This window comes from Indicator indicator, chromosome 28 (assembly GCF_027791375.1).
Source record: "Indicator indicator isolate 239-I01 chromosome 28, UM_Iind_1.1, whole genome shotgun sequence".
Lineage (NCBI taxonomy): Eukaryota > Metazoa > Chordata > Aves > Piciformes > Indicatoridae > Indicator > Indicator indicator.
This window is the reverse complement of record NC_072037.1, coordinates 11,025,730-11,050,007: the sequence shown is the minus strand read 5'-3', so window position 1 is coordinate 11,050,007 and position 24,278 is coordinate 11,025,730. Positions and strand designations below refer to the sequence as shown.

General features: G+C 47.9%; 2 protein-coding genes and 1 non-coding gene across 6 annotated transcripts; 2 read left to right on the top strand and 1 right to left on the bottom strand.

Annotated features, from left to right (window-relative positions):
* The first annotated feature begins 1,049 nt into the window (after positions 1–1,049).
* Positions 1,050–12,720, top strand: WDR5 (WD repeat domain 5). 4 transcript variants are annotated; one of them, XM_054393293.1, is made up of 13 exons: positions 1,050–1,168; positions 2,434–2,542; positions 3,864–3,937; positions 5,131–5,211; positions 5,921–6,010; positions 7,181–7,264; positions 7,932–7,987; positions 8,129–8,175; positions 8,725–8,800; positions 8,933–8,966; positions 9,423–9,497; positions 10,489–10,576; positions 11,350–12,720. In XM_054393293.1, the coding sequence occupies exons 1-13, from the start codon at positions 1,088–1,090 to the stop codon at positions 11,448–11,450; spliced, it is 996 nt and encodes a 331-aa protein (XP_054249268.1). In that variant the 5' UTR covers positions 1,050–1,087; the 3' UTR covers positions 11,451–12,720. The 4 variants fall into 4 exon arrangements, with proteins under 4 accessions (XP_054249268.1, XP_054249267.1, XP_054249266.1 ...); XM_054393292.1 differs by having other exon boundaries at positions 5,131–5,220; positions 7,181–7,261; XM_054393291.1 differs by having other exon boundaries at positions 5,131–5,220.
* Positions 12,721–13,334: 614 nt separating this feature from the next.
* Positions 13,335–13,462, bottom strand: LOC128976408 (U6atac minor spliceosomal RNA). Its single transcript, XR_008489375.1, has one exon. It is a non-coding gene; the product is annotated as a U6atac minor spliceosomal RNA (small nuclear RNA).
* Positions 13,463–17,148: 3,686 nt separating this feature from the next.
* Positions 17,149–19,126, top strand: LOC128976081 (ly6/PLAUR domain-containing protein 1-like). The gene is made up of 3 exons (XM_054393198.1): positions 17,149–17,224; positions 18,638–18,778; positions 18,930–19,126. The coding sequence occupies exons 1-3, from the start codon at positions 17,149–17,151 to the stop codon at positions 19,124–19,126; spliced, it is 414 nt and encodes a 137-aa protein (XP_054249173.1).
* Positions 19,127–24,278: the final 5,152 nt, after the last annotated feature.

The window sequence follows — 24,278 nt, the reverse complement described above, 5'->3', positions numbered from 1 at the left end:
CAACCCTGCTTGCGGAGCGCTGGCACGGTGCAGGATTGGGTTCTGTTACAGAAAGCAAGTCTGATGAGACTAAGACAAGGCTGGCTTTCAGTCAGGTGGAGGTCTAGGGTGGGGAAGGATGTGATTTGATGCTCAAACCATTTTATGAGGGAAATATGAGCCTGAAATAACTTGCATTGCAAGCAGGATAGATTTAGATTACATATCAGGAAGAAATTGTCCCCATGAGGGAGGTGAGACACTGGAACAGGTTGCCTATGGAGGTTGTGGATGACCCCTCCCTGGAGGTGTTCAAGGCCAGATTGGATGAGGTCTTGAGCAACCTGGGCTGGTGGGAGGTGTCCCTGCCCATGGCAGGGGGGGTTGGAACTGGATGGTCTAGAAGGTCCCTTCCAGCCCAAACCATTCTGTGTTTCTGTGAAGGAAAGGTCTTAAACTTTGGAAATGCCTGTTGGGTTTTGTCTTCTTGTATTCTGTACCTTAATAAAGGAGGCAAAGAAAGGCCTTGGAGGCTGTAGACTGTTCTCCCACCTTTGCTTAGAGACTGGTGTGTCTTGGTGGACTTGGCAGTGCTGGGTTAGTGTTTGGACTTGATCTTAAATGTCTTTACCTAAACAGCAACCTGAACCATTCTGTGCTTCTACTGTGTATTAAGTACTTGGTAGAAATATTTTGGGCACTAAGATATGAAAACCCCTCTGTCTCTAGAAGCCCCTCAGGTTGATTTCTCTGGGGTGGAGCAGAGTGGAGAAAAGCTTTCCAAGACGTGCTGGAAGGCCGTGACTTGGGTTCTTGGTCTTCCACATGGGCAGGTCTGAATGCCTAAAATACTGCTGTGTTGCTAAAGAGCTAGAGAATATGAGTTTGCTAGTGACCTGCAGTTAGGCTGATCTGCCCTTTCTAGCTGCTGAGGAGCTCTGTGACAGCTGGTGAGACTCTCCTGTTTGATTTCCAGGTTTTCCTTGCAGCGCGGTTCTCCTCTCCGTGGCAAGTGCTGCCTTTTTTTTTTTTTTTTTTTTTCCTCCTGAAGCAGTGCATTCATTCTCCCCTTCAAGCACCATAAGTCTCACTTGCCAGCTCCAGAACCATGGCAACAGAAGAAAAGAAGCCAGATGCAGAATCCACCAAAACACAATCTACTCCTTCGTCCTCGACCAATCAGAGCAAGGTGTGTGTGTGTGTGTGTGGGGCTCCGAACAATATCTGTGTAAATACACATGGCAGCTACCTGCATATTCAACAGGCAGACCACAGCCAGAGGATTGAATCCTCATCAAGAGCTTCTCCAGATCTCTGCTGCTGCTGCCTCGAGCTGAAAACACACAGAGGATTTGATGGGAAAGGCAGATGGAGCTCAGCCTCTTCCGTAGCGCCAGGGTTTTGTGGAAGTTCTTGCTCATGAAATGCTTCTTGTTGCTCTGAGCATTAAAAAGGATGAGTTGGTTTGTATCCTTGGAATGCCTAAAGGTGACTGGAGAATGGGTGAATCTATGGCTGCAGTTGCAAAGTGGGGCAGCAATCATTATTCAGATTCTTTGAAGCCTGTAGGTGCTCACAAAGGAGTTATTGTCTAACTGTGAAGCCTTCACAAAGGGTGAAAAGGGAAAAAAAAAAAGGCAAGATTTTTTTTTTTAGGAGCATGGAGAAATTGGCCTGTGATTTAATTCATGATAAGGATGAAAACTGCAAACACTTAAAGGCACTACACAGATCAATACCAAGAGGGTTATTTCGATCTGTCAGGCACTTTGTGGTTGGATTACTCTCAGCTGGGTTTTATTGGCTTGGATGAAATGAGTTGGTCTTGTGCCTGTAACCCCAGACAGCAAGGGCAACAAGCTGGTGAAGAGTCTGGAGAACAAGTCTTTTGCTGAGGGAACTGGGATTGTTTAGCCTGGAGAAAAGGAGGCTGAGGGGAGACCTGGCTCTCTACAACTCCTTGAGAAGAGGTTGGAGCCAGGTGGGGTTGGTCTTCCAAGTAACTAGTGATAGGATGGGAGGAAATGGCTCAAGCTGCACCAGAGGAGGTTAGGTTGGACATTAAAAGAAACTTCTTCACTGAAAGGGTTCTCAAACACTGGAACAGACTGCCCAGAGAGGTGGTTGAATCCTCATCCCTGGAGGTGTTTAAAAGGCACAGAGCTGTGGTGCTGAGTGCCATGGTTTAGCACCAGACTTGGTAGAGTTAGAGAAGAGTTGGACTCAGTGATCTGAAAGGACTGTTCCAACTGAAACGTTTCTGTGGTTCTGATTTGATTCTGTAGTTTGTTCTGGATGGAGAGAAGGGATGAGGGGAGGAATGTAAGCACTGGAATCTATTATGGTGAAGATCCATGCAGTTCATGGCTATAGCGACCCAGTCTGATACAGAGCTTGTTGCTGAGGTCCTAAATTGGGAATTTATTCAACTCATTCCTGTATATTTTCTTTCAGCCTGCACCACTAAAACCAAACTATGCTCTAAAGTTCACGTTAGCAGGACACACAAAAGCTGTCTCCTCAGTAAAGTTCAGTCCTAATGGGGAGTGGCTCGCCAGCTCCTGTAAGTATTGCTGTCTTTTGATCTCATTTAAATGTGGGCCTTTGAGAACTGCCTGTCTTTAGTGTTATCTCCATCAGATGGAAGAAGGATGTCATGGATTTTGCTTAAAAGGAACAATACCCAAGCTGTCAGTCTCTGGCATAATGTCTTTTAAGCTTTTTAAGCTCTGATGCTTTGAACACAGGGTCTATGTGGTGCCTTGTTGGAAAGTCCTCACCTTTACTGAGCAGATGGGCAAAAGCAAACACAGGATTCTTTTCCTGTGCAGAGAAACCCCATGTGCTTTTCTACAGTCATTAAAGACACGGCCTAAGCTTTTAAATTAAACATTGTGTGCAGCATCTTCAGGCAAAGCTTAGCTCTGGGAGGTGAGGAAGGTGGCTTTGTGCTGGTAGACTGGGCTGCAGAGTGTGGTGTGGAGGACTGGCCACATGCTTCTGTCAGCATACCTGTGGTGTTTAATACATCAGAGCCTTTCACTACCTCACTGAAGGGTACAGAAGGTTATTGTCAAGAGCATTTCACTGTTTACTGTCTTAAGTGGCAGATCAAGTCCTCTTCCTGTCAGCTTTACTATTTCCTAAAAGTTTTTTGGCAGTCAATATTGCTGACAGCTTTCCTTTGAGAAAGTGATTATCTGTCCCTGGGTGATCCAGGGAGGATCTAGATGTAAGGAAAGGGCAATTGGAAAGAACATTTTTGGATATGATGCTGAGGGCCACTTGAACATCTTCTAGCCATGGGAATGATTTAGGTCTTTGGTTTAACTGTGTGTTGCCTTAAAACCAGGGTAGTGAGCCATATAAAAATAATTTCTATGTGGAAGTATCCTCATAAAAATCCCCCCTCTCCCCACTCATCCAGGTTTTGCAACCTCTTTCTCTGGGAAATATCAGTCTGGTGTGTTTTGCATGTTAACATGGATAAATCTACTGGGGTTTTTGCAGACATTAACTCAGTCCAGCTTGTGGTGTGATTTTTGTTCTTTTTGGGGCAAAAGCCTTTCAGCATTCCTATGGAACAGTGCTTCTCTTACCACTGGCAATCTAAAACAAATGTAGAAACCCAAGTTGTCATCAGAGAGAAACTAAAGCTCTGGAGACTCTGTGCATTCCAGGCAGTTTATGTAATCTCAGCTGCTGCAGTCTGGAGAGTAAGAAAATATTCTGTACCAATTACATCTTAGAGAGACACTCAGGTCTGCCTGGGGAGGGAGAACTGCTCAGTGGTTGCAGAGTAGCTAACATATTTCATGCCACCTGGAAGGGACAGCTGTGTCTTTTAGTGCTGTTAATCTTTTAATTGGCACATTCTTTTCCAGCTGCTGACAAGCTCATTAAAATTTGGGGAGCATATGATGGCAAGTTTGAAAAAACAGTATCTGGTCATAAACTGGTGAGTATGAGAAGATCACTGTGTGTTTGGGCATGGGTTTACCTGTAAGGGTTTTGCTTTCTTTTCCTCCCCCAGAAATTTCCATTCTTGGTTAATTTGACTTGTAAAAGGTTTGGTTTTCAGTCTGTTTTGTACTACTTGGTTTATACAGTCCCTGTGCAACAGCCTGGAACTGGAATTGCTGAAGTAACACCAGGTCAGGCTGGAAGTATGGGTGAAGTGCTGGTGAAGTACCTGCATGCACACTGCCTGTTCACTTTCCTGAGTCTCTCCATTTCAGCAAGACCAACCTCAGACATGGGGCAGTGCCTTCCTGGGTGAAAATCCCTGTCAGCTCTTAACACTGTGTCCTGTTCCATCTTTCCTCTGTATATGGAGCAGGATGGGAATGCCTTTTAAGGAGACTACACTTTTCTTGTGGCTTTGCCTGCATAAACACACCACTTACTCTGCAAAGTTCTGAAGAAAACACAAATCCCAAACCCTTTGAGTTTGTTTTCAGAGGTTTCTTACACACTGAAGTTTCCTAAGCAAGAATAAATATTTGCCTAAAAGAAAAAGGAGTAGAATCTTGTTCTTCTCCAGGCTTTAGGGACTCAGAATATAAAGAACAAAGCATTTGCCACGGAGAGAAACCACTCAGATTGGTTTATGTAGCATACTGCCAAGACACCAAATTACAGTGTGGAAGAGTGGATCTCAGGGAGTATCATTAAAGGTCCTTTTTCTAGATACAATAGTTTTTATGACATCCAGGATTGTCAAGCTGAGACAAAGGAAAATTGAATGATTTCTTTGTCATACAAAACTTCCTTGTGTGATTTCTGGGGCCTTGAGCAACCTGGTCTAGTGAAAGCTGTCCCTGCCCATGGCAGAGGGGTTGGAACTAGTTGGTCTTGAAGGTCCCTTCCAACCCATACCCCACTCTGTGATTCTCTGAAGGCCAAGAAAGGGTGTTGACCAGAGTCAGAGCTATGTGAACAAGCCGTTGATGTTTTTGGAGTATATGGCTCAGCTTAAAAGGAGCAAGTGTCAAAGGAGCTCTTAGCCCAGTCAGATCAATGAATTCCCAGCTCTCAGTGCTGAATTTTCTCTCAGGCTTCAGCTGAACTTAATCTGCAGTCTGTGATTTCCATTTTTCTGTGCCAGTGAACAAATGGAGCTGAGAAGAAAATTGTTTTCTTTTGTTTTAGGGTATCTCTGATGTTGCTTGGTCATCAGATTCCAACCTCCTTGTCTCTGCCTCTGATGACAAAACTCTCAAAATATGGGATGTAAGCTCGGTAAGGGTAGAAACTCATTCACCTTCCTTCTCCTCTGCTTTGGCACCTTAACTCATGCTCTTCTGAGAGGCAGCTTTGATGTACTGTGATGAGAGAAGGTAGAGTTTTAAGCACTGGCTCCTCTCTGGGTGATGTTCTTTCCTGCATATAACAAGCTGCTGGTTGAATGGGCTGTGAGGACGAGGGAGTTTTGCTCTCTCCTTTTGGGATGCTTCTAGGCACCATGAGGAGTCTGGTTATGTGCTGAGAGCACTCAAGCCTTCTGGTGGCAGTACAACTGCAGGTTTCTTTTCTGAAAGCAGCCTCTCAGGTGCAACCTTTTTGTGACTTCATATCATAGCTTCATTTCTTCTTGCTTCTCTTCCTTGTCCTTTTCTGTGAGCGCAGTGAGAGATGGATAATTGAGTTGAATTTTGAGTAGGTACTTTAAACTGCTTTGTCCTCCTGAGTTGCCCAGATGGTTTCCAGCTTGGCTGCAGTCATTAAACATGGGTTGAGGGTGTTTTTCGTTTTTTTTTTTTTTTTTTTTTTTTTTTTTTTCTTCCTGATGTTTTGCTGTAGCTGGTCCTCTGCCCATCTGAGTCTGGGGTTAGGGATGGTTTGTGTGCTGCACAGTGATTAACCTTAGTACAGCTTACCCAGCTGCATTTATCATGCTGAAGGATGCTATATATTTAACTCTTGCTAAATTTTATTGCAGGGTAAGTGCTTGAAGACATTGAAAGGGCACAGTAACTACGTTTTCTGCTGCAACTTCAACCCTCAGTCAAACCTCATTGTCTCTGGATCAGTAAGTGATTTATGTTTTTATCTCCTTTGTGCAACGCAAGTGCTGCACACCCCTGTCAGCTGACACCAAGGGCACAGACAGGTCCCTTTAGGGGTCCTTGGCAGAATGGTGACAGCACTAAATCACAGTCACAGTTAAAGCTTTAGTTTCTTAACAGGATGTTATGATTAGTAGAGCACAGAATTTATGATTAGAGTGGCACTGGGTTTCTAGCAGCAGGATCCATGTAGTACAATTTATAGGTATGTAGAATTTATGATGCAACTTTTCATTTCTATCACCTAGATTCTAGCTTAAAGTTCTAATCACCTGAAAACTCTGCAGATCTGATCAGATCTTGATTCATGGTTTGCTGTATCAATACAACAATTATAATCTAGACTTGAATCACTCAATCCTCAGAGGAAGGTGTCCTCAGCTGCTGAAGGGGTCATGATCTTGCTGTCCAGCAGCAGTTCTGCTCTATGTTCCCCACTTAGGACTTTTAAGCTGCTTGATTTCATAGACAGTGCTCTGGATGGGGTTATGTTTCCCTCTTCTGGAATGGGTGATCACCACCACCAGGCTGGCCAAGTGCCTGCAGCCTTCAAGGCTGAGGAAGGGAGTAATGGGCCCAGTGCCCAGGAATCTTGAGGTTGGTGGGGAGGGGAAGAAGAAGAAATCTATTTGCTTTGTCTGCTTGGTTCACAGGATTTTCAGGGCCTGTTAATGAGGGAAAAGGAATGAACACATAACCTGCTCAGGCCCAAAGAATGGCTGCTTGCCTTGTAAAATGGCCTTAGTTGTGCTAGCCATGGTGCCAAGGGTTGGCAGCAGGGGGTGATACCAGTCACAACCCCTTACCATTTCAATTCTCTGCCTTCCTCCACCAACACAGCTTGTAGTCAGGTTAAACTGCACAGCGCCATTGCTGTCTCTGCTTGGGGACACAGTCAAACCCTTAACCCATCCTCATCATCCAGCTTTCCTGTGTGGAGGGGAAGCGTTCAGGGAGCCCTCTTCCCAGTCTTGGTTTTGCTCTGGGTGGTGTTTGTCTCCTTGGCTTGTTGCTGCTGCAGTGCAGCTGGAGGAAGGGCAGCTGTGTCTAGTCAAGCTGTGTTGAGGTGTTAACCTTGCATGCCTCAAACAGGTGCCTCATTAAAGCACTTTGTGCATCTCTTCCATCTTCAGTTTGACGAAAGCGTGAGGATATGGGATGTGAAAACAGGGAAGTGCCTCAAGACGTTGCCTGCTCACTCTGACCCAGTTTCAGCTGTAAGTCCTTTCTGATAAATAAATGCACTAACTCTGCTTATTTAGCTTAGCAGAGCTCCTCTCCTGCCTCTCTTTGTGGCTTTCTGCTCCAACTCTTTTATTTTTAAGCCCTTCCACAGTGTAGTGAACAGGCTGTGGTGGATTTCCCAGTGGTCACTGCTCAACAAAAAAATGAAATGAACTCTAAGAGTGATATGGATTTTGGACCTGTGTTATTACTTTGAGTGCAGTTCAAGGCAATAAATTGATCTTCAAAGATGTGTGGCTGTATGAGGTTAAAAATTCCATGCCCTCCAAGTGATAAGGTACTATCCCCCAGCTTTGATCCTGCTGCTATTCGAGCAGCTAAGGCTCTCTGAACACAGTGTCTGTGTGCTCATGTGCTTAGCTTCTGAAGAAACATGGATTTGAGTCCCTGATGCTTGAATAAACAGCTGTGAACATCCCTCCCTCTTTACAATCATGCCAGACAGACTGAGGAGGAAAGAAATTTTGGGGCTGATGATGTTATCCCTCTAAGCTCCCGCCTAGGTTTTGTATTGTGGTGGCTTTCTGCTCCTATCCACCCACAATGCCAGGGATAGAAGAGAAATACTTCCAGTAGAGCTTAAAAAGGTGATTTTATGGACATCAGTAAAGTTGGTTTTGTCCTTTGGTCATGTTCCAGGTGCATTTTAATCGGGATGGATCCCTGATAGTGTCAAGTAGCTATGATGGACTCTGGTAAGTGGTTTTTTTATCTGTGCCACTGCACAAACCTTTTTGCATTTAAAAAAAGGAATTTTTTTTTTTAAAGCTTATAGTGTTAAAATGAGAACAGAGACTTCAGAACCAATAGTGATGACTCTCATGTGTTTTTAACAGTCGAATCTGGGATACAGCATCAGGCCAGTGCTTGAAAACACTGATTGGTAAGTAGGAACATTTCTTGCTTGTGCTCTGTTTTTTGTTCTGCAATTGTGACATAAACATTCTGCATCACTGCTGTGCACAGTGGCAGCTTTAACCTCTGTTTTACTGTCTTGCCCCCACTCTGTTAGTAGAGTGCTGTCTTATCTGTTGCAGTGAGAGGAGCTATAAGAAACAAGCTTTGAGTGTTGTGTAGTAGAATCATAGAATGCCTCAGGTTGGAAGGGACCTCAAAGATCAACTGCTCCAACCTCCCCACCATGGGCAGGGACATCCCTCAGACACAGCTGCTCAAGGTCTCATCCAGCCTGGCCTTGAACACCTCTAGGGAGGAGGCAGCCGCAACCTCCCAGGCAGCCTATTCCAGAGTCTCACCACCCTTGTACTGAAGAACTTCTTCCTAAGCTCCAGTCTAATTCAGTGAAACAATTAACAACAAATTATTGTCAAAACAAATCCTCTGTCTGTGGGACAACACAACTGTGGACTGGTTAATGCTGCTTTTGGGTTTTTTTTTTGCACTGGTTAATGTTGTTTTGTTTTCCTTGTAGATGATGATAACCCTCCTGTGTCTTTTGTGAAATTCTCACCAAATGGCAAATACATATTAGCTGCAACTTTGGACAAGTAAGTATTTGACAAACCAAATAAAGACAGGCTTGGGAGTGTTTTGAGTATCAGATAAAATTATTTTGCTGCTCTTTATCATAGCAAAAAGAACTAAAATATTTTCTTTTTTTTTTTGCTGTTGTTTTCTAGCACTCTTAAACTTTGGGACTACAGCAAAGGAAAGGTAAAACCAATCCTGCCTTGCTATGTGGACTTAACTAAGCTTAAAGGAAAATCTGGATTTCATAGGAGCTTTTTAAACCTGCTTAACCTGTTATGAATATTAGAGATAAAAGAAGTTGTTACCCTTTTAGTGGAGAGGATTAAAAATGCCTTTGAGGAGGAAAAAAGAAAAAAAGAGGTGGTTGGACTCCTAAATAGCCCCAAGACATTAAATAAAACTGTCTGCATTTTTCTCTTTATGAACAACAAATTGCTGTTGCTGTCTTTGTGGTAGTGACAGATTTAGGGTTGTGTTGTTGGGTTCCTCAAAAGTGTTTAGTGTTCTAGGGCAGAGATGCCCTCTGCATCCTCTGGATAAGCTGGCAGGGTGGGAAACACAAGCAGATGTATTTAGTCTGTTCTGACTGAGAAAATGACTTCCTGGCTGTGTTAGTGACTTGTGGCTCTTCATTTTCAGTGCCTGAAGACCTACACAGGACACAAAAATGAGAAGTATTGCATATTTGCTAATTTCTCTGTTACTGGTGGAAAGGTTAGTGTGTGTTTTTGAGATGCTTATTTACCCATGTGATGCTTTTACTGCTTTTCTCTGTAGAAGAAACAGGAGTTTGGGGATGGAAAAACCTTCTTTGATACCTGGTTCACAGGTGCCATAGTGCAGTGGGGAAGAGGGTGTTCTAGAAGGGTCCCTCTGAGCATTCTGGTCATAGAATGATTTAGGTAGGAAGGGACCTTTAATGCTCATTTAGTCAAACTCCCCTGCAGTCAGACATCTGCAACTAGAGCAGGTTGCTCAGAGTCCCAAACAACCTGACCCAGAATGGTTCCAGGGATGGGGCAACTCCCACCTCTCTGGGCAACTTAGGCCAGGGTCTTACCATCCTCAGTGTGAAAAATTTTCTTCCTGCTTTCTACTTTGAATCTCCCTCTTTTAGTTTAAACCATCACCCTTTGTCCTGTCACTACACTCCCTGATCAAGAGTCCTTCCCCATCTTTTTAACTGGCCACTTTAAGTACTGAAAGGCCACCAGAAGGTCCCTTTGGAGCCTTCTCATCTCCAGGCTGAACAGCCCCAACTCTGTCAGGCTGATGTTGGTCTCTAGGTGGACCCAGTGCCCCATTTCATGTTCCTGCTGCTGCAGCAGTAGCAAAGAACCTTCCTACAGCAGGAGAGCAGCTGCTTGTCTGTGGGGTGATCATAGCCACACAGCAGTCAGCTGTCAGATGATGGGTGATGTGTTCTGGTTGAGGTGACAGAACAAATCAGAAGAGATGAAGTCCTTACACAGATCCACCTGAGCACTTCTTGCTCTGTTGGTTTTCCTCCTCTGACATAGGCCAGGGTGGAACAAAGCTTTCTGCTGCCTGTATGCTCTGAATAGAGGCTGAAAGAATGAAACCCATCAAGCATGTTGGAAGTCTTCATATGATGCTAATGAATTGTTTCAGTTGGAGCTGAGGAGAAAGATTAACTGTTGTGTTTTGTTGTTTTTTGTTTGTTTGTTTTTCTCTGCCCCTCCAGTGGATTGTGTCTGGTTCAGAAGACAACCTGGTTTATATTTGGAACCTTCAGACAAAAGAGATTGTACAGAAATTACAAGGACACACAGGTGTGGAAAAAGATTTTGGTTTAACAGATGGAACACCCCTTGTGTCAGCTTGTGCTGAGGGCATAGTTGGAAGCTATTTGTGAATAATATGTTTGGAATTCTGATAGGAGGAAAGAATCCTTTGGCTGTGCTGTTTTTCAAGTGTAGTAGCAATTGTAGAATCATAGAATGGCTCAGGTTGGAAGGGACCTCAGAGAGCATCTACTCCAACCTTCCTGCCATGGGCAGGATACCTCTCAACTAGACTCAGCTGCTCAAGGCCTCATCCAACATGGCCTTGAACACCTCCAGGGAGGAGGCAGCCACAACCTCCCTGGGCAGCCTAATGCAGACTCTCACCATGCTGGTACTGAAGAACTTCTTCCTCAACTCCAGCCTAACCCTGCTCTCCCTCAGCTTCAAACCATTCCCCTTTGTCCTGTCTCCCTCATGAACAGTCTCCCTGCAGCCTTCCTGTAGGATTCCCCTCAGCTATTGGAAGGCAGCTCTAAGGTCTCCCTGGAGCCTTCTCCTCTCCAGGCTGAACACCCCCAGCTCCCTCAGCCTGTCCTCACAGCAGAGGTGCTGCAGCCCTTGGATCATCCTTGTGGCCTCCTCTGGCCTCACTCCAACATCTCAGTGCCCTTCTGCTGGGGACACCAGAACTGGAGGCAATATTAGAGATGGGGTTTCAGCAGAGGGGACTAAAGCTAGGAGGCAAGATTTTTAATTTCTGTGAGTAATATTTCTCCTCTTTTATTTTCTTCCCCTCCTCTATTTTTTTCTTTGCTTAGATGTGGTAATCTCCACAGCTTGTCACCCGACAGAAAACATCATCGCATCAGCGGCACTAGAAAACGACAAAACAATCAAACTGTGGAAGAGTGACTGTTAAAAACCTTCTGGGATCACTTCAGAGACTGTCAGGAAAAATATGTTTTTAAAAAAAATGATAAAAGAGAAAAAAATAACAACAACAACAACAACAAAAATCCCAACCAACCAACCAAACAAAAAAAACCCCAAACCACCCTCCCCAAAATTCCCCCAAGATGAGAATAATAAATCCACTTTAGCAGGAAACCTGAAGAACGTTTGGTAAAGTGGTTTCTTGTTAGTCTTAGCCCAAAGGAAACAGCTTAAAAACTGGGCAGTGTGGTGGGAAAAAAAAAAAAACCACACAACAAAAACACAGCAAAAAAGCAAAAAAAAAAAGAAATAAAAATGCGGTGTCTCCTTTTTTTCCTTGCCTAATCTTTTTGGCAGACAAATGGATCCTTCTGACATCGCCTTGGAAGTGTCAGCTTTGGTTTGGACACCTCCCTCCCTCCCCCCCAGACAGAGATACTGTATTGTAATGGTGACATTTCCTACTTCTGAGTGCTGGAGTTGCTTGAAGGAAGAGCTGCCAGCCTGCTTTGTTCCAGTGACTTCAGTTGCCAGCCTAGAGGTGTGTGGAAGTTTTGGTTTTGTTGGTTTATTATTTTAATTTTTTAATTTTTTTTTTTACATGGCTGTTTTATTTCTAATTTTTGGGGGGGGTTTAATATTATTATTTCCCTCCCTTCCCCCAGAATATAGATCCTAGTTCTCTTGGGAAGTTTTTGTATTGTTTTCAACTAGGAGTACTGCATCTTTTTGAAGGGTGCTTCATTTCAAACACTCAGCTCAAACTTTGTGACCAAATAAAACCATAAAGTTCCAGATTCTTTCCCCCCCCTCCTTTTTTCCTGCCCCCTCCTTCCCTCCTGACTTGATTCCTGTGGTGAAATCTCCTCTTGTATAGTTGCTGACCTCTTGTTACGTGTGTTTATAGATGCTGTTCTAGAGCAAAGTTACAAAAAGTTCTTCTGTTAACCATTAAAATGAATCCTGCTTGTAGTTGTTCTTGGCATATCTTGAATTATTTTTCCTTTTTTTTTTTCCTCTCTTCTGGTTCTAAAGCAAACTCACCCAACAATGTACATTGAAATAAATGTAAAAAAGGAAACAAACAATCCAACCCCTAACCTCCCCAGACTTTTTGTATCTTGGAAATCCATCGTTCTGAAGCTGTATTGATGATGGCATGACTGTATCTATCTCAGCCTTTGGTATCTCCTTCCCTTTTTGTCATACCCATGTGGTATTCACAGCTCCAAAAATACCATATGCCATAATAAAGAGGTGGGATTTTCTGTGTATGCCTGTGCTAAGACTGTGTCACTGATGTCCAGGTGCCTGCGGCCAGAGAAACTTCCCTTGAAAACATCTGTAGGAGGAAGTAGTGTGGGAGCCTCTTGAAGGGAGGAGGGGAGGTGGAAGAGGTGAAGAGGGGGGGAAAGGGGTGGGAAAGAAGAAAAGGAGGGGGAGAAAGAGATAAGGAAAGGGAGGAGGAGGGTGAAGAAGGGGGAAGGATGAAAGGAAGAGGTGAAGAAAGGGGGGAGGATGAAGAAGGAAGAAATAGATGAGAAAGGGGAGGAGGAGAAGGAAAAGGGGAGGATGAATGGAAGATGAAAAAGATGAGCCATTCCCTGAGGTCCTTCTGGAAGGGAGGGGCCCACAGCTGGACACAATATTCCAGAAGTGACCCCACCCTTCTGTTGAGACGTTGCTTGCATTGAGTGCAGGCTGGTAGGAGCTGGAGCACATTAGAACCTACTGAGGAAAGAAGAACCATCACCTTGAGGCTGTGTTCTGCTGGGTGCTTTTAGACTGAGGGAAAAGGAGAATCTGGGTGAAGGAAGGAGCTGGAGTGTTATGGATTCTCCCGGAAGGGAGAGAAAAAAAAAAAAAGACCGAAAAAACATGGTTAGATGCCACAAAGTAGGTGGCAGTGCCTTAACCGTATGCGTGTTGTATAGGCCACAAGGGCCTCTTCCATCCTTATCAAGGGGAGTGCTAACCTTCTCTCCTTTCATACAACACGCCTTCGAAGTTCCATAAAACTCTATTTATACGTCTATCAATCCTCTTCTATACAACATTGGGTGGGGAAATTTCTTTTCTTTTTTTCTCTCTAGTTGAATTTTTCTTTATTCCCTAAAGAAATATTTTCTTTTTATCCCCAATATCTGTATAAAATCCCTGAAAATTCCGTTAAATAGTGCAGACGTGCACTTTTCTCAGCCATCTTAATATATTCATCAAATCTAGCCAATCAGAATGCGGCACCCCGATCCTCTCCCATTGTCCCCTGCTGTTGGCGCCCCACCCCGCGACGAACATGCGCTCTGCCAATCAAGGGGCGTATTTTACCGGGGGCGGGCACTTCCTTGCCCCGCTAATGGCGGGCGGCGGAGCTGAGTTGAGGGTTCCAGTCCCATTGGTGGCGGGTGCGGAGCGGTGCGTGGTGCCCGGTGCGGTGAGCGCCGCCGGCGGTGGGGGCTAGTGGGTGCCATGCACTGAGCTCTGCCTCCCGTAGGGATGAGCTCTAAAGCAGGATTTGCAGGCGAACCCGTCTAATCTGCGCAGGGTTTAGCCGTCTTTCTGGGTATCCCGAAGGTTTAAGTGGGAACAGGAAGGTACCGGCGGATTTGCTCATCAAATTGTCCTCGGTCGGGGGAGGAAGCTCCTTCCCTGGCCTTTTCCCGCTGCTCCCGGGCTGGAAAAATCTCTCTGAACTTCCACAGAGCTAATGACGAGTTAAAAGAGACAGACGCTGCTTCTCCACTGATGTGGAAGCAGTCGCAGAGGTTGTTTTTTCCCCCCGCTTTTCTAAAGGACTTTGCCTGCAGCATCCCAAGGGAATAAACACAACCCAAATGTCTGCACCAGCAGCACCTCAAAACAGCCCCAAGAGATGGGCTGGGGTGATGTTCCCACTGGGGATATACACCCCAGCATCCTGCACTGGTGCCACCGATAGTGGGTTGAGAGCATCCTGCTGCTCCTGCCCCACCAACACCAGGTTGAAGGTATTGTAACATTTGTTGTTGCCACCAGCACTGGGGTTAGTTCACTCTGCTGTCACCTGTCCCCACCAACACCCAGGTGGGTGCACTGTGCTGTCCTTTGCCTCCCCAAAATGCCAGGTTTAGTGCACCGTGCTGTCCCCTGTCCCAAGCAACACGGGGCTGAGTTCACCACACCATCCCTTGGTCCACCAATGCTGACTTGAGAGCATTGTTCTGTCTCTTGTCCTCACCGACACCAGATTTAGTGCAGTGTGCTGTCCCTTGGCCGTACTGACACCAGGTTTATTGCACCGTGCTGTCACTTGTCCCCAGCAGCTCTCCCTTGTCCCCACATCTCGGTTCCCCCTGGGAAGGTCCAGCCGCTGCCCTGTGCTGCAGCCTTTTTGCTGGGTGCAGCCACGAATCCAGCTGCTGTGTCCGGAGCTCTGCATGGCCCCAACCCCACCAGCTGTGCAGAGCCACCCGCAGCTGCTGCATCCCTACTGCAGAGCCCAGGCTGCTCCTGGTTGCCCCTTCCAGACACCGATGAGTTTATTAAGGGATTAAAAGTTAGTTTCCCCTCCTTATTGAAGGCTCTGATTTATGCATGTGTCTAAATCAATCCCATTTCCTGCATTTTATCCCTTCTCCCCGAGGCTTTCAGGCTTTGCAGTGCTAGGCAGTTGCTCTAATCACATTGTTTGGAGGCAAAGTGAGACACCGTGGGTGGTTTAAAGTGATTTGAATAAATGAGCTGCTTTACTTAGATGCTTCTCCCAGGTGCTAATTGCCCCTCCTGAGCTGTAGATGTCTGTCCTTGGACAAGTTTGGGCTGCCTCCCAGTGAAATATTATCAAACGTGTTCACTAAGGAAGATGCCAGGGGAGGGTTAGGTTGGAGATTAGGAAATATTTCTTCCCTGCAAGGGGGGTCAGGGATTGGAACAGGCTGCCCCAAGGAGGTGGTGGTGTCCCCATCCCTGGAGGTGCTCAAGGAACCTGTGGCCACGGCACTTGGGGACAGGGTTTAGTGGCCATGGTGGTGCTGGGTTGATGGTTGGACTGGATGATCTTAGAGGTTCCTTCCCACCAAAAAAAAAAAAAAATCGATTATTCTATGCTGTGTGGAATTCAGGTTCTGGCTAGGAGATGTCTCTGGTAGAGGAGATATCCATGGTCTGGGGGTGCCCAGTGTTGGGGGGTTTCGGGTGCTGCTGCAGGCAGTTGCTGGATGGGCTACATAAGCAGCTTATTTTGTCATTTTAATTTTTTAATCCCACACATTCAGTCACGTTCCCTCATTAGTAAGCATTAGCTCTTTAAGTCCCATTAGCTCCACTGAAAGCTGAGGCTTTGCTTGTGGGGACAGCAGTGAAGAAGCCAAAAGGGACTTGGGGGCTTGATCCTGCAGCTGGTGGTGCTCACGATGCTCCACATTGCTGTGGGTCTGCTTCTGACCCCCTCTGGGTTGGAGCTATCACAGCTTGATGCTTTCCTTTGCTGTGCCCCCAGCCCCTTCCAGAGCTGATGCAAGCCTAGGGCTGGCCCTGTTTGGCCTCTCACTGTTTTAATAAGGCAGCTATTTTCTCATGTGCAAACACATAGGTTCCATCCAAACCCTCTCTGTCTCCTTCAGGTTCTTCCTTTTAACCCCACAGCCATCCCAAGGCCTTGTCAGAGATTCTCCAGCCTTAGATTTTAAATTAATTGACTGCTTCTCCTTAATAAAATGATTCCTGCTCTCTTTTAAGTAGCACAAGGTGTCACAGAGCACAGGTGGGTCTATTCATGAAGATGAAGCAGCTCAGAGAGGGAGGGAAAAAAAAAAAACACCAAAGAAACAGCCAGAGGAGGGAAAGGAAAAAAAAAAAACCAGAGGAGGGAAAAAAAAAAAAACCCCAGAGGAGAGAAAAAAAAAAAAAACACAGAGGAAGAAAAAAAAAAGAGGAAGGGAAAAAAACACCAGAGGAGGGGAAAAAAATCCAGAGGAGGGGAAAAAAAACAGAGGAGGGGAAAAAAAACAGAGGAGGGGGAAAAAAAACAGAGGAGGGGGAAAAAAACCGGACGAGGGGAAAAAACAGAGGAGGGAGGAAAAAAACAGAGGAGGGAGGAAAAAAACAGAGGAGGGAGGAAAAAAACAGAGGAGGGGGAAAAAAAACAGAGGAGGGGAAAAAAAAAAAACCCAAACAAAGGAGGGGGGAAAGTTAAAAACAGGAAAAAAATTAAAAATACCAAAAAAAAAAAAAGTAAAAAAGAGGAAAAAAAAAAAAGTAAACCCACACATCTCCCCAAACCCCTTCTGCCTAATCCAACTGAATTAGAGGATTTCGAAGTGGATTTAAAACTAAATCTTGATTAGGGAGAATTTCTCTCCAAGAGCTGCTGCACGGTGGTATTAATGGGAAGTGATCGTGGACAGAGGAAATAGGACAGAAATAACTGAGGGTAGCACATACGTCTGTGCATCAGCTGAGAGAATCAGGGAATATCTCAGGAGGGAAAGGCAGGAATTCAACAGAGGCACCACGGGGGCTGGCTGGAGCAGCAGGGGAGCAGCCAAATCTCTGCTGTGCCCTTGGTTTTGCTTTGGCAGGTGAGAAGCAAGCGACGTGCACGGCCGAGGGGAAGAGGCAGGAGGAATAGAAGAAGGCTCTGCCTGCTCCCCAGGATACCAGTGATTGCCCTCTGAGCCCTGGGTGGGCTCCAGGAGCTGCCCCCCATGCTCTCAGGACACATACCTGGAGGTGTCCATGGGATTCTTTCTCTGATAACCGTGGTGTTCGTCCTGCCAGAGGGTAAGTGCTGTGGTCCTGGGGTGCAGTGTGCCTGTGCTTTGGAGCTGTGGTCATTCACATCCTTCCCAACACCTGCTTGTTAAGGTGTGATTTACCCTTGGAATGCATATGGGACATTCCCACCCTGAGAGATGTGGCTGCATGTGGGGGGTTGGAACTAGATGATCCTTGTGGTCCCTTCCAACCCTGACTGATTCTATGATTCTATGTTGCTGTGTGTCAGTGGGATTTGGAAGGAGCCAGTGCTCTGTACCAGACAAGGGCATGTGGGAGCCATGGAGATGTGGTGCTGAGGGCCATGGTTTAGTGGTGCCCAGGCAGTGCTGGGTTAATGGTTGGATTGATGATCTGAAAGGTCTTCTCTGACCTGAATGATTCAATGGTTCTAAGGAGAGTGAGCCAGGAGCTGGGATCCCTTGGACTCTCCTTCCCCAGTGCTGCTGGGACAGAGGGTCCTGTTGCCATTCCCAGCTGTATGAGGTGTTCACTCCCCTCCCCAAAAACCCCCATTGGAGCAACAGAGAACCCTTGGGAAGGGCTGCAGGTTGAAATTCAGGGACAGGGAAAGGTTACAGCAGCAGTAGAGGCAACCTGATTTTTGCTGCTGTGATGAATCAGCCCAGAGCTCAGTGTTTGCCTTAATCTCTGGGGGGAGATGTGGATGAATACCCTTTGAAGGCTTTTTCTTTGCTAAAGAAACCTGAAAAAAAGAGGGGGAAGGAGAGGAGGGGACTTAATTCCCATGCTGGTCCAGGGCAAACAATTCTCAGACACAGTCAGTGACTGAGCTGCCACCAGTACAAGTGTGCAGAGCTGTGGGGACACACACCAAGGCCACTGTCCCAAGGTTGCTGGGTCACAGCTGCTCTGAGTGAGGCTTTTCTCTTTTCTGGGTTTTTTTGCCTCTTGGTAGACCCTGTGACAAACCCAGCACTACCTTCAGGGAGGAACCCAAGACCACCCCAATGAAACCATCCCTCTGGTGTGAACGCTGCTGAAGCTGGAGGGATGTGGTGAAAGGGGCAGGAGCTGCTGCTGAGAGCAGCTGAGCCCTGGCTGGGTGATGTCTGTGGCTGGGAGGTTTCACCTACTCTTTGCTGGTTCAAAGCTCCCTTGTTCCCACGGTTTGATCCCAAAGCAAATCTCCAGCTAATCCCTGATTCCGCACTGACCTCTAGTGGGAAATGCTTCCAGACTGGACCCGCTGGGTACGCACCAGTTAGCAGACGGCTTCGGGCTCCGGCTCACTTAATGCGACGCGGCGGGGCAGAGGAGGCTGCAAAGTTGTCCTCAGAGAGCAGCTAGGAAGGAGATGAAATATTCCCCCACCCGGGAGAAAAAAAAAAAAAAAAAAAAAAAAAAAAAAAAAAGAAAGAAAGAACTCCAACTTGGTTTCATATGGTTCTTGTTTAGTGTCTGGGCTCCAGTGCTATGGCTGCAACATCATCGTTGGCACCAAGAACGTGGACATGGGGTGCTCTAACCCGGAGGTGATCACCTGCTCCCACTCCCACCAGGGCTTCAAGCACCGGTTCTGCATTAAGACAGAGAGTGGTGAGTCTGCCTGCAGGGCTCACTGAGGGTGCCCACCCCCAGACAGACCCTGCAGCCTTCCAGCAGGGTCTGGCCCTGGTAGAAGGCTGGCAGAGCATCCCCCGTCCTGTCCCCCCTGCCCCTGATGCCCTGCACTCTGCTTGCCTTGCAGTGGTCCTGGGCATCCTGCTGGCCAGCGGCTGTGCCACCTCCCGGCACTGCCAGCAGCAGGAGTTGCCGGGGGTCCGCATCCACTGCTGTGACACAGACCTCTGCAACGGGGCCCCCCGAGCCCCCCAGCCATCCCCCAGCCTCACTGGCAGCTGTCTGCTGCTGCCCTGCGTCCTTGCTGCCCTCCTCCTCTCCTGAGCCCCTGTAGGTGAGGGACGGAGATGATCCAGGGCCATCAGCAGAAGGGGAGGAAGAGGCGGATGCAGAGGTCATCAGCCCATCCCTACCCCTGTGAGGATCTCAGCTGCAGTCCAGGTGAGCTCTTTGTCACTTGGCTGCTCCTATGCTGGGATAATTTTCTTCCCAGCAGCCTGCCCAGTGCTGTGGTTTGGCTGCAGTGGTGGTGATGTAGTTGTTGCTCAGTAGCTTTTATCCTCAGTTCAGGATTTTTCAGTTTCCCCTGCTCTGCCCGCGAGGAGCTGCACAGGAAGCTGGGAGGGAGCATGGCCAGGAGCTCACCTGAGCTATCCAAAGGGATGTTCCATACCACAGGAATCATGACCAGCCCATAAACTGGGGGGGAGTTGGCTGTGGGGGGTGCATTCTGCATCACTTGTCTTTTCTGGGGGTTTATCTCTTTTTTTTTTTTTGGGTTATATTCCTTTTCATTATGATTATTGCTATATTTTATTATAATATTTTATTTTAGTTATTAAACAGTTCTTATCTCAACCCACAAGTTTTCCAGTTACTACATGGAGTTAAATCATGGCAGCTCCCCAGGGTTGAGGGGAATGGGGAACCCTCAAGGAGTGGCTGGGAGCAGGGATGGAGTCATCCCTGCTCTTAGAGCTGGGCAAGATCCTCTCCCTCTCCTCCTCCCTCTCCTCTCCCTCTCCTGATGATCTCCTGGTGGCACAGCTGCATCCCAGGGAGGATGAGGAATATTTCATTGTAGAATCAGAATCAGACTGGTTTGGGTGGGAAAGGACCCTTAAAGCTCATCTAGTCCAACCTGGCTGCAGCCAGCAGGGACATCATCCCTTGTCCCATCACTGCATCCCTGGTGAAGAGTCTCTCTCCACCTTTCTTATCAGCTCCTTTAAGCACTAAAAGGCCACCAGGAGGTCTCCCTGGAGCCTTTTCTCCTCCAGGCTGAACAACCCCAAGTCTCCCAGCCTGGCCTCACAGCAGAGGGCTTCCATCCTCCCAGCATTGCTGTGGCCTCCTCTGGGTCTGCTCCAACAGGTCCCTGTCTGTGCTGAGGACTCCAGATCTGCCCCAGCACTGCAGGAGGGGGGTCTCAGCAGAGGGGCAGAATCCCCTCCCTGCCCCTGCTACCCACCCTGCTGGAGATCAGCCCCCAGCACACAGCTGGGTCTGGGCTGTGAGCACATGGTGCTGCCTCATCCCCAGCACCCCAAGTCCTTCTCAGCTGCTCTGAATCATCCCCCAGCCTCTGCTGATACCAGGAATTGCCCTGACCCAGCTGCAGCACCTTGAGCTTTATCTGGTTGAGCCTCCTGAGGTTCGCTTCAGCTTGTCCAGGTGAATTTCTTTGGGCTGGTGGGTGGGGGCTACCCGTAAAAACCTGGAGCGGGGGGGAACAGAGGTCCAGGGATGGTTGTGGCTGCCCGCAGGGGCTAAGCCCAGCTCTTCCCACGAGATGGCATCCGTGTCCCTCAATCCAGCGCTCAGGAGCCCAGGCCAGCCCAGGTGGGCTTCAGAGCGAAGCACCCACAGCGGGCAGCACCTCCAGCGTGGGACGGGCGGGTGGTGGGACAGGCAGGAGCGTTCCTGCGTGGAAGGAAGGGCGTTTTCCAAGGTGTCGTCTCCAGTGAGGAGGCCAAACAAAAGCTCTGAGAGGGGGAAAAACAAACCAAAACCATCTCAGGATGGGAGCCGAAGTGGCTGGTCCAAGGTCGTCGCGGGGGTTTGTGGTGGAGCTGGGAACGAAATGCACGCGTCTGAAGAGTCAGCCCTTATGCTTTTATCACCAGGGAAACAGCAGAGACCTTGCTGGTGAGAAGTGAATGAAATATTTTTATTCTAGTGGCTTTTTTTTTTCCCCCTTTAGATTAAAAAAAAAAGGAAAAGAAAGAAGAAGAAAAAAAAACCCTTTCCATGCAAAACATCAGCTTTTGATGACATTTATCAGATGTGTGTCTGAAAACAAGTCAAAACTCGACTGAAAAAAATGTTATCTGAGGCACCTTTGCAGTCAAAGCACCTTGGGGCTGGCACAAAACATGTTTGGATTCTAAAGATTCCAAGTAAAAGGGAACCAGAAAAGAAATCCTGTAAAAATGACAAGAGCAGCATTAACCAAGTCCCCTTCTTTCTCCTCAAAACCCTCCTTAGGATTTTCAAGGGAGCAAAAGAAACATTTCCTTGGCAGCTGGAGTTCTTCTCTGTTCTTGATCTGCCTGGGTGAGAGCTGTGCTGAGCTCTTGTAGCAAAACCTCCATGGCATCAGCTCCTTCTGACAGAAATCTTCATTTCTTGGCCAAGATTGGAGATAGGCTCCCAGCAGAGGGGACAGAGATGGTGGCTGGGGTATGGTGAGGGGTGAGGAACTGCACACTGGGGAGAGGTGAGAGGTGAGGAGCTGCTGTCATCCCCCCTGTCGTGTCCCCTGCACCATGATCCCCTCCATCATGATGTCCTCTTCACCACATTCCTTTCAACATGTCTCCTTCATCAGGAGCTGCTCCACCGTGTCCCATCCAGCATATCCCCTCCACCAATCCCTCTCCATCACAATCCTCTCCAACATGTCCTCTCCATCACACCCCCTCCATCATGTCCCCTCCATCATGATCCCCTCCATTGTGTTCCCCTCCATTATCTTACTCTCCACCACATCCTCTCTACCATGTCCCCTCCATCATGATCCCCTCCACCACATCCCCTCCATCATCATCTTCTCCACCACATCTTCTCCACCATGTCCCCTCCACCACATCCCCTCCATCATGATCCCCTCCACCATGTCCCCTCCATCACGATCCCTTCCATTATCATCCTCTCCACCATGTCCCCTCCATCGTGATCCCCTCCACCACATCCTCTCCATCATCATCCTCCCCACCACATCCTCTCCACCATGTCCCCTCCATCACATCCCCTGCACCACATCCCCTCCATCATCATCCTCTCCACCACATCCTCTCCACCATGTCCCCTCCACCACATCCCCTCCATCACATCCCCTGCACCACATCCCCTCCATCATCATCCTCTCCACCACATCCTCTCCACCATGTCCCCTCCACCACATCCCCTCCATCACATCCCCTGCACCAGATCCCTTCTGCCACGGTCCCCTCCGCTGCTGTCCCCTGCATCCCTCCAGCCAGCGCTGCTGCTGGCCCCTGCTTTGCCCCCCTGCCCGGCTGGAGCCATCCATCTGGCTCTGTGGAAGAGGCCCTGTTACAATTAAGGAGGCTGAAGTGCTCCTGAACTCTTTAACCTTTGCCCTGGGATTGCTCCTTTTGCCCTGGGGCTGTGGATCAGCTCCATTGCACTCTCCAAACAGCGCCTGCTACTTAGCTGACATTTCTTTCTCCTGCTGGATCCTATTAGCACCCTGAGGTTGAAAATGCTACTTTGGAGTGTTGTAAGGAATGTGATTTATACTGGAAAGTAGCAGCAATCTGTCTTCCCCTATACACACACAGTGCACACGAGGCTGGAGAGCTAAATCCACAGTGCCTGAACAAACAGCCACTGGGATAATTGCTGAGGAGGCTTCAGACACCTCAGGGGGAGAGGAATGGGTGGGACAGCACAAGCAGGGCAAGCCCTGGGGCCAGGGCTGCACAGGAGTCCTGCTCCCCATTAGCATCCTGTGCCCATATCCCCCACTTGCATCCCAGCCCCATATCAGTGCGGACTGGTGCTGGCTGCTGCTGGTTTCCAGGGGATGTTATCTCAGTATCACAGAATTGTTTTGATTGGAAAAAGTCCAACCATTAACCCTGGCTACCCCCAGACTGTGGACATCTCCTCCGCCAAACACAGTGCCGAGCCAGGCAGGGGTTTGGACCTGAATTCTACAGAACATTGACTCATAGAATTATTTTGGTTGGAAAAACCCTCTGAGATCACCCAGTCCAACCATCCACCCAACCCCACCATGGCCACTAAACCCTGGCCCCAAGTGCCATGGCCACAGGTTTCTTGAACACCTCCAGGGCTGGGGACTCCATCACCTCCCTGGGCAGCCTGTGCCAATCCCTGACCACTCTTGCAGCAAAGAAATTCTTCCTACCCTCCAACCTAACCCTCTCCTGGTGCAATTTCAGGCCACTTGTTCTCATGTTGAAGAGAGCTGTGCTGTTTGCAAGGGCTCTCTGGTCATGAGGTGGGGGACTGTTGTGTACTTCTTCAGCCTTTTCCTTGCTTGTTGGGCTTGAGGTGGAGGACCAGAGCAGGGCAGAATGTGCCTGCATGGGAGCAGATCTCATAGCTAGGGTGACAATGCATGGGAGGAGGATGGAAATCAGAATGGAAGGGTGCCTGAAGGAGGGCTGATTAGCCTTGATCAGTTATGACACACTAACCACCCAGGCTCCTTGCTGCAGTACCGGGCTCCAAAACCTCAGCAGTGTCAAATTTCATCCTCCTAAGCAAAGAGACACTTCCCATAGTGTTCCTGTGAGTCGTCTGGATAAGCCCTGGAGAGTGAAACCATCTCCAGCCTCTTCATGTGGGCATTAAAGGGAAAAAAAAACCCCAAAACACCAAACAACCAAAACCCAATCAACAATCCCCCCCCAAAACCCCCCAAAAACCAAACAAACCTCAAACCCTTTCCCACCCGTGGGTTTAAAAAAAACCCCAACCCCCCTGAAATGCAAACACTGACATTTACTCCAGTTCTGGGCTCCCCAGTTCAGGAGAGACAGAGACCTGCTGGAGAGGATCCAAGGGAGAGCCAGGAGGATGCTTAGGGGACTTGAGCATCTCCCCTGGGAAGAGAGACTGAGAGCCCTGGGGCTGTTTAGTCTGGAGAAGAGAAGGCTGAGAGGGATCTGATCAATGTCTATCAATAGCTGAGGGGTGGGGGGCAAGTGGAGGGGGCCAGGCTCTGTTGGGTGGTGCACAGTGATCAGACAGGGAACAATGAGTTCAAACTTGAACAGAGAAGATTTCAGCTCAACATGAGGAGAAACTTCTTTAGAGTGAGGGTGACAGAGCCCTGGAGCAGGCTGCCCAGGGGGGTTGTGGAGTCTCCTTCTCTGGAGACTTTCCAACCCCACCTGGATGCATTCCTGTGCAGACTACCCCAAGTGATGGTGCTCTGGCAGGGGGGTTGGACCTGATGATCTCTTGAGGCCCCTTCCAA

Bases quoted from the DNA above. Each gene is read 5' to 3' on its own strand.
- LOC128976081 (XM_054393198.1), top strand. From the start codon at position 17,149: ATGCTCTCAGGACACATACCTGGAGGTGTCCATGGGATTCTTTCTCTG. The intron at 17,225-18,637 runs GTAAGTGCTGTG...GTTCTTGTTTAG, and splicing joins GGTGTTCGTCCTGCCAGAGG to TGTCTGGGCTCCAGTGCTAT. The intron at 18,779-18,929 runs GTGAGTCTGCCT...CTTGCCTTGCAG, and splicing joins CTGCATTAAGACAGAGAGTG to TGGTCCTGGGCATCCTGCTG.
- WDR5 (XM_054393291.1), top strand. From the start codon at position 1,088: ATGGCAACAGAAGAAAAGAAGCCAGATGCAGAATCCACCAAAACACAA. The intron at 1,169-2,433 runs GTGTGTGTGTGT...ATTTTCTTTCAG, and splicing joins CCTCGACCAATCAGAGCAAG to CCTGCACCACTAAAACCAAA. The intron at 7,265-7,931 runs GTAAGTCCTTTC...GTCATGTTCCAG, and splicing joins ACTCTGACCCAGTTTCAGCT to GTGCATTTTAATCGGGATGG.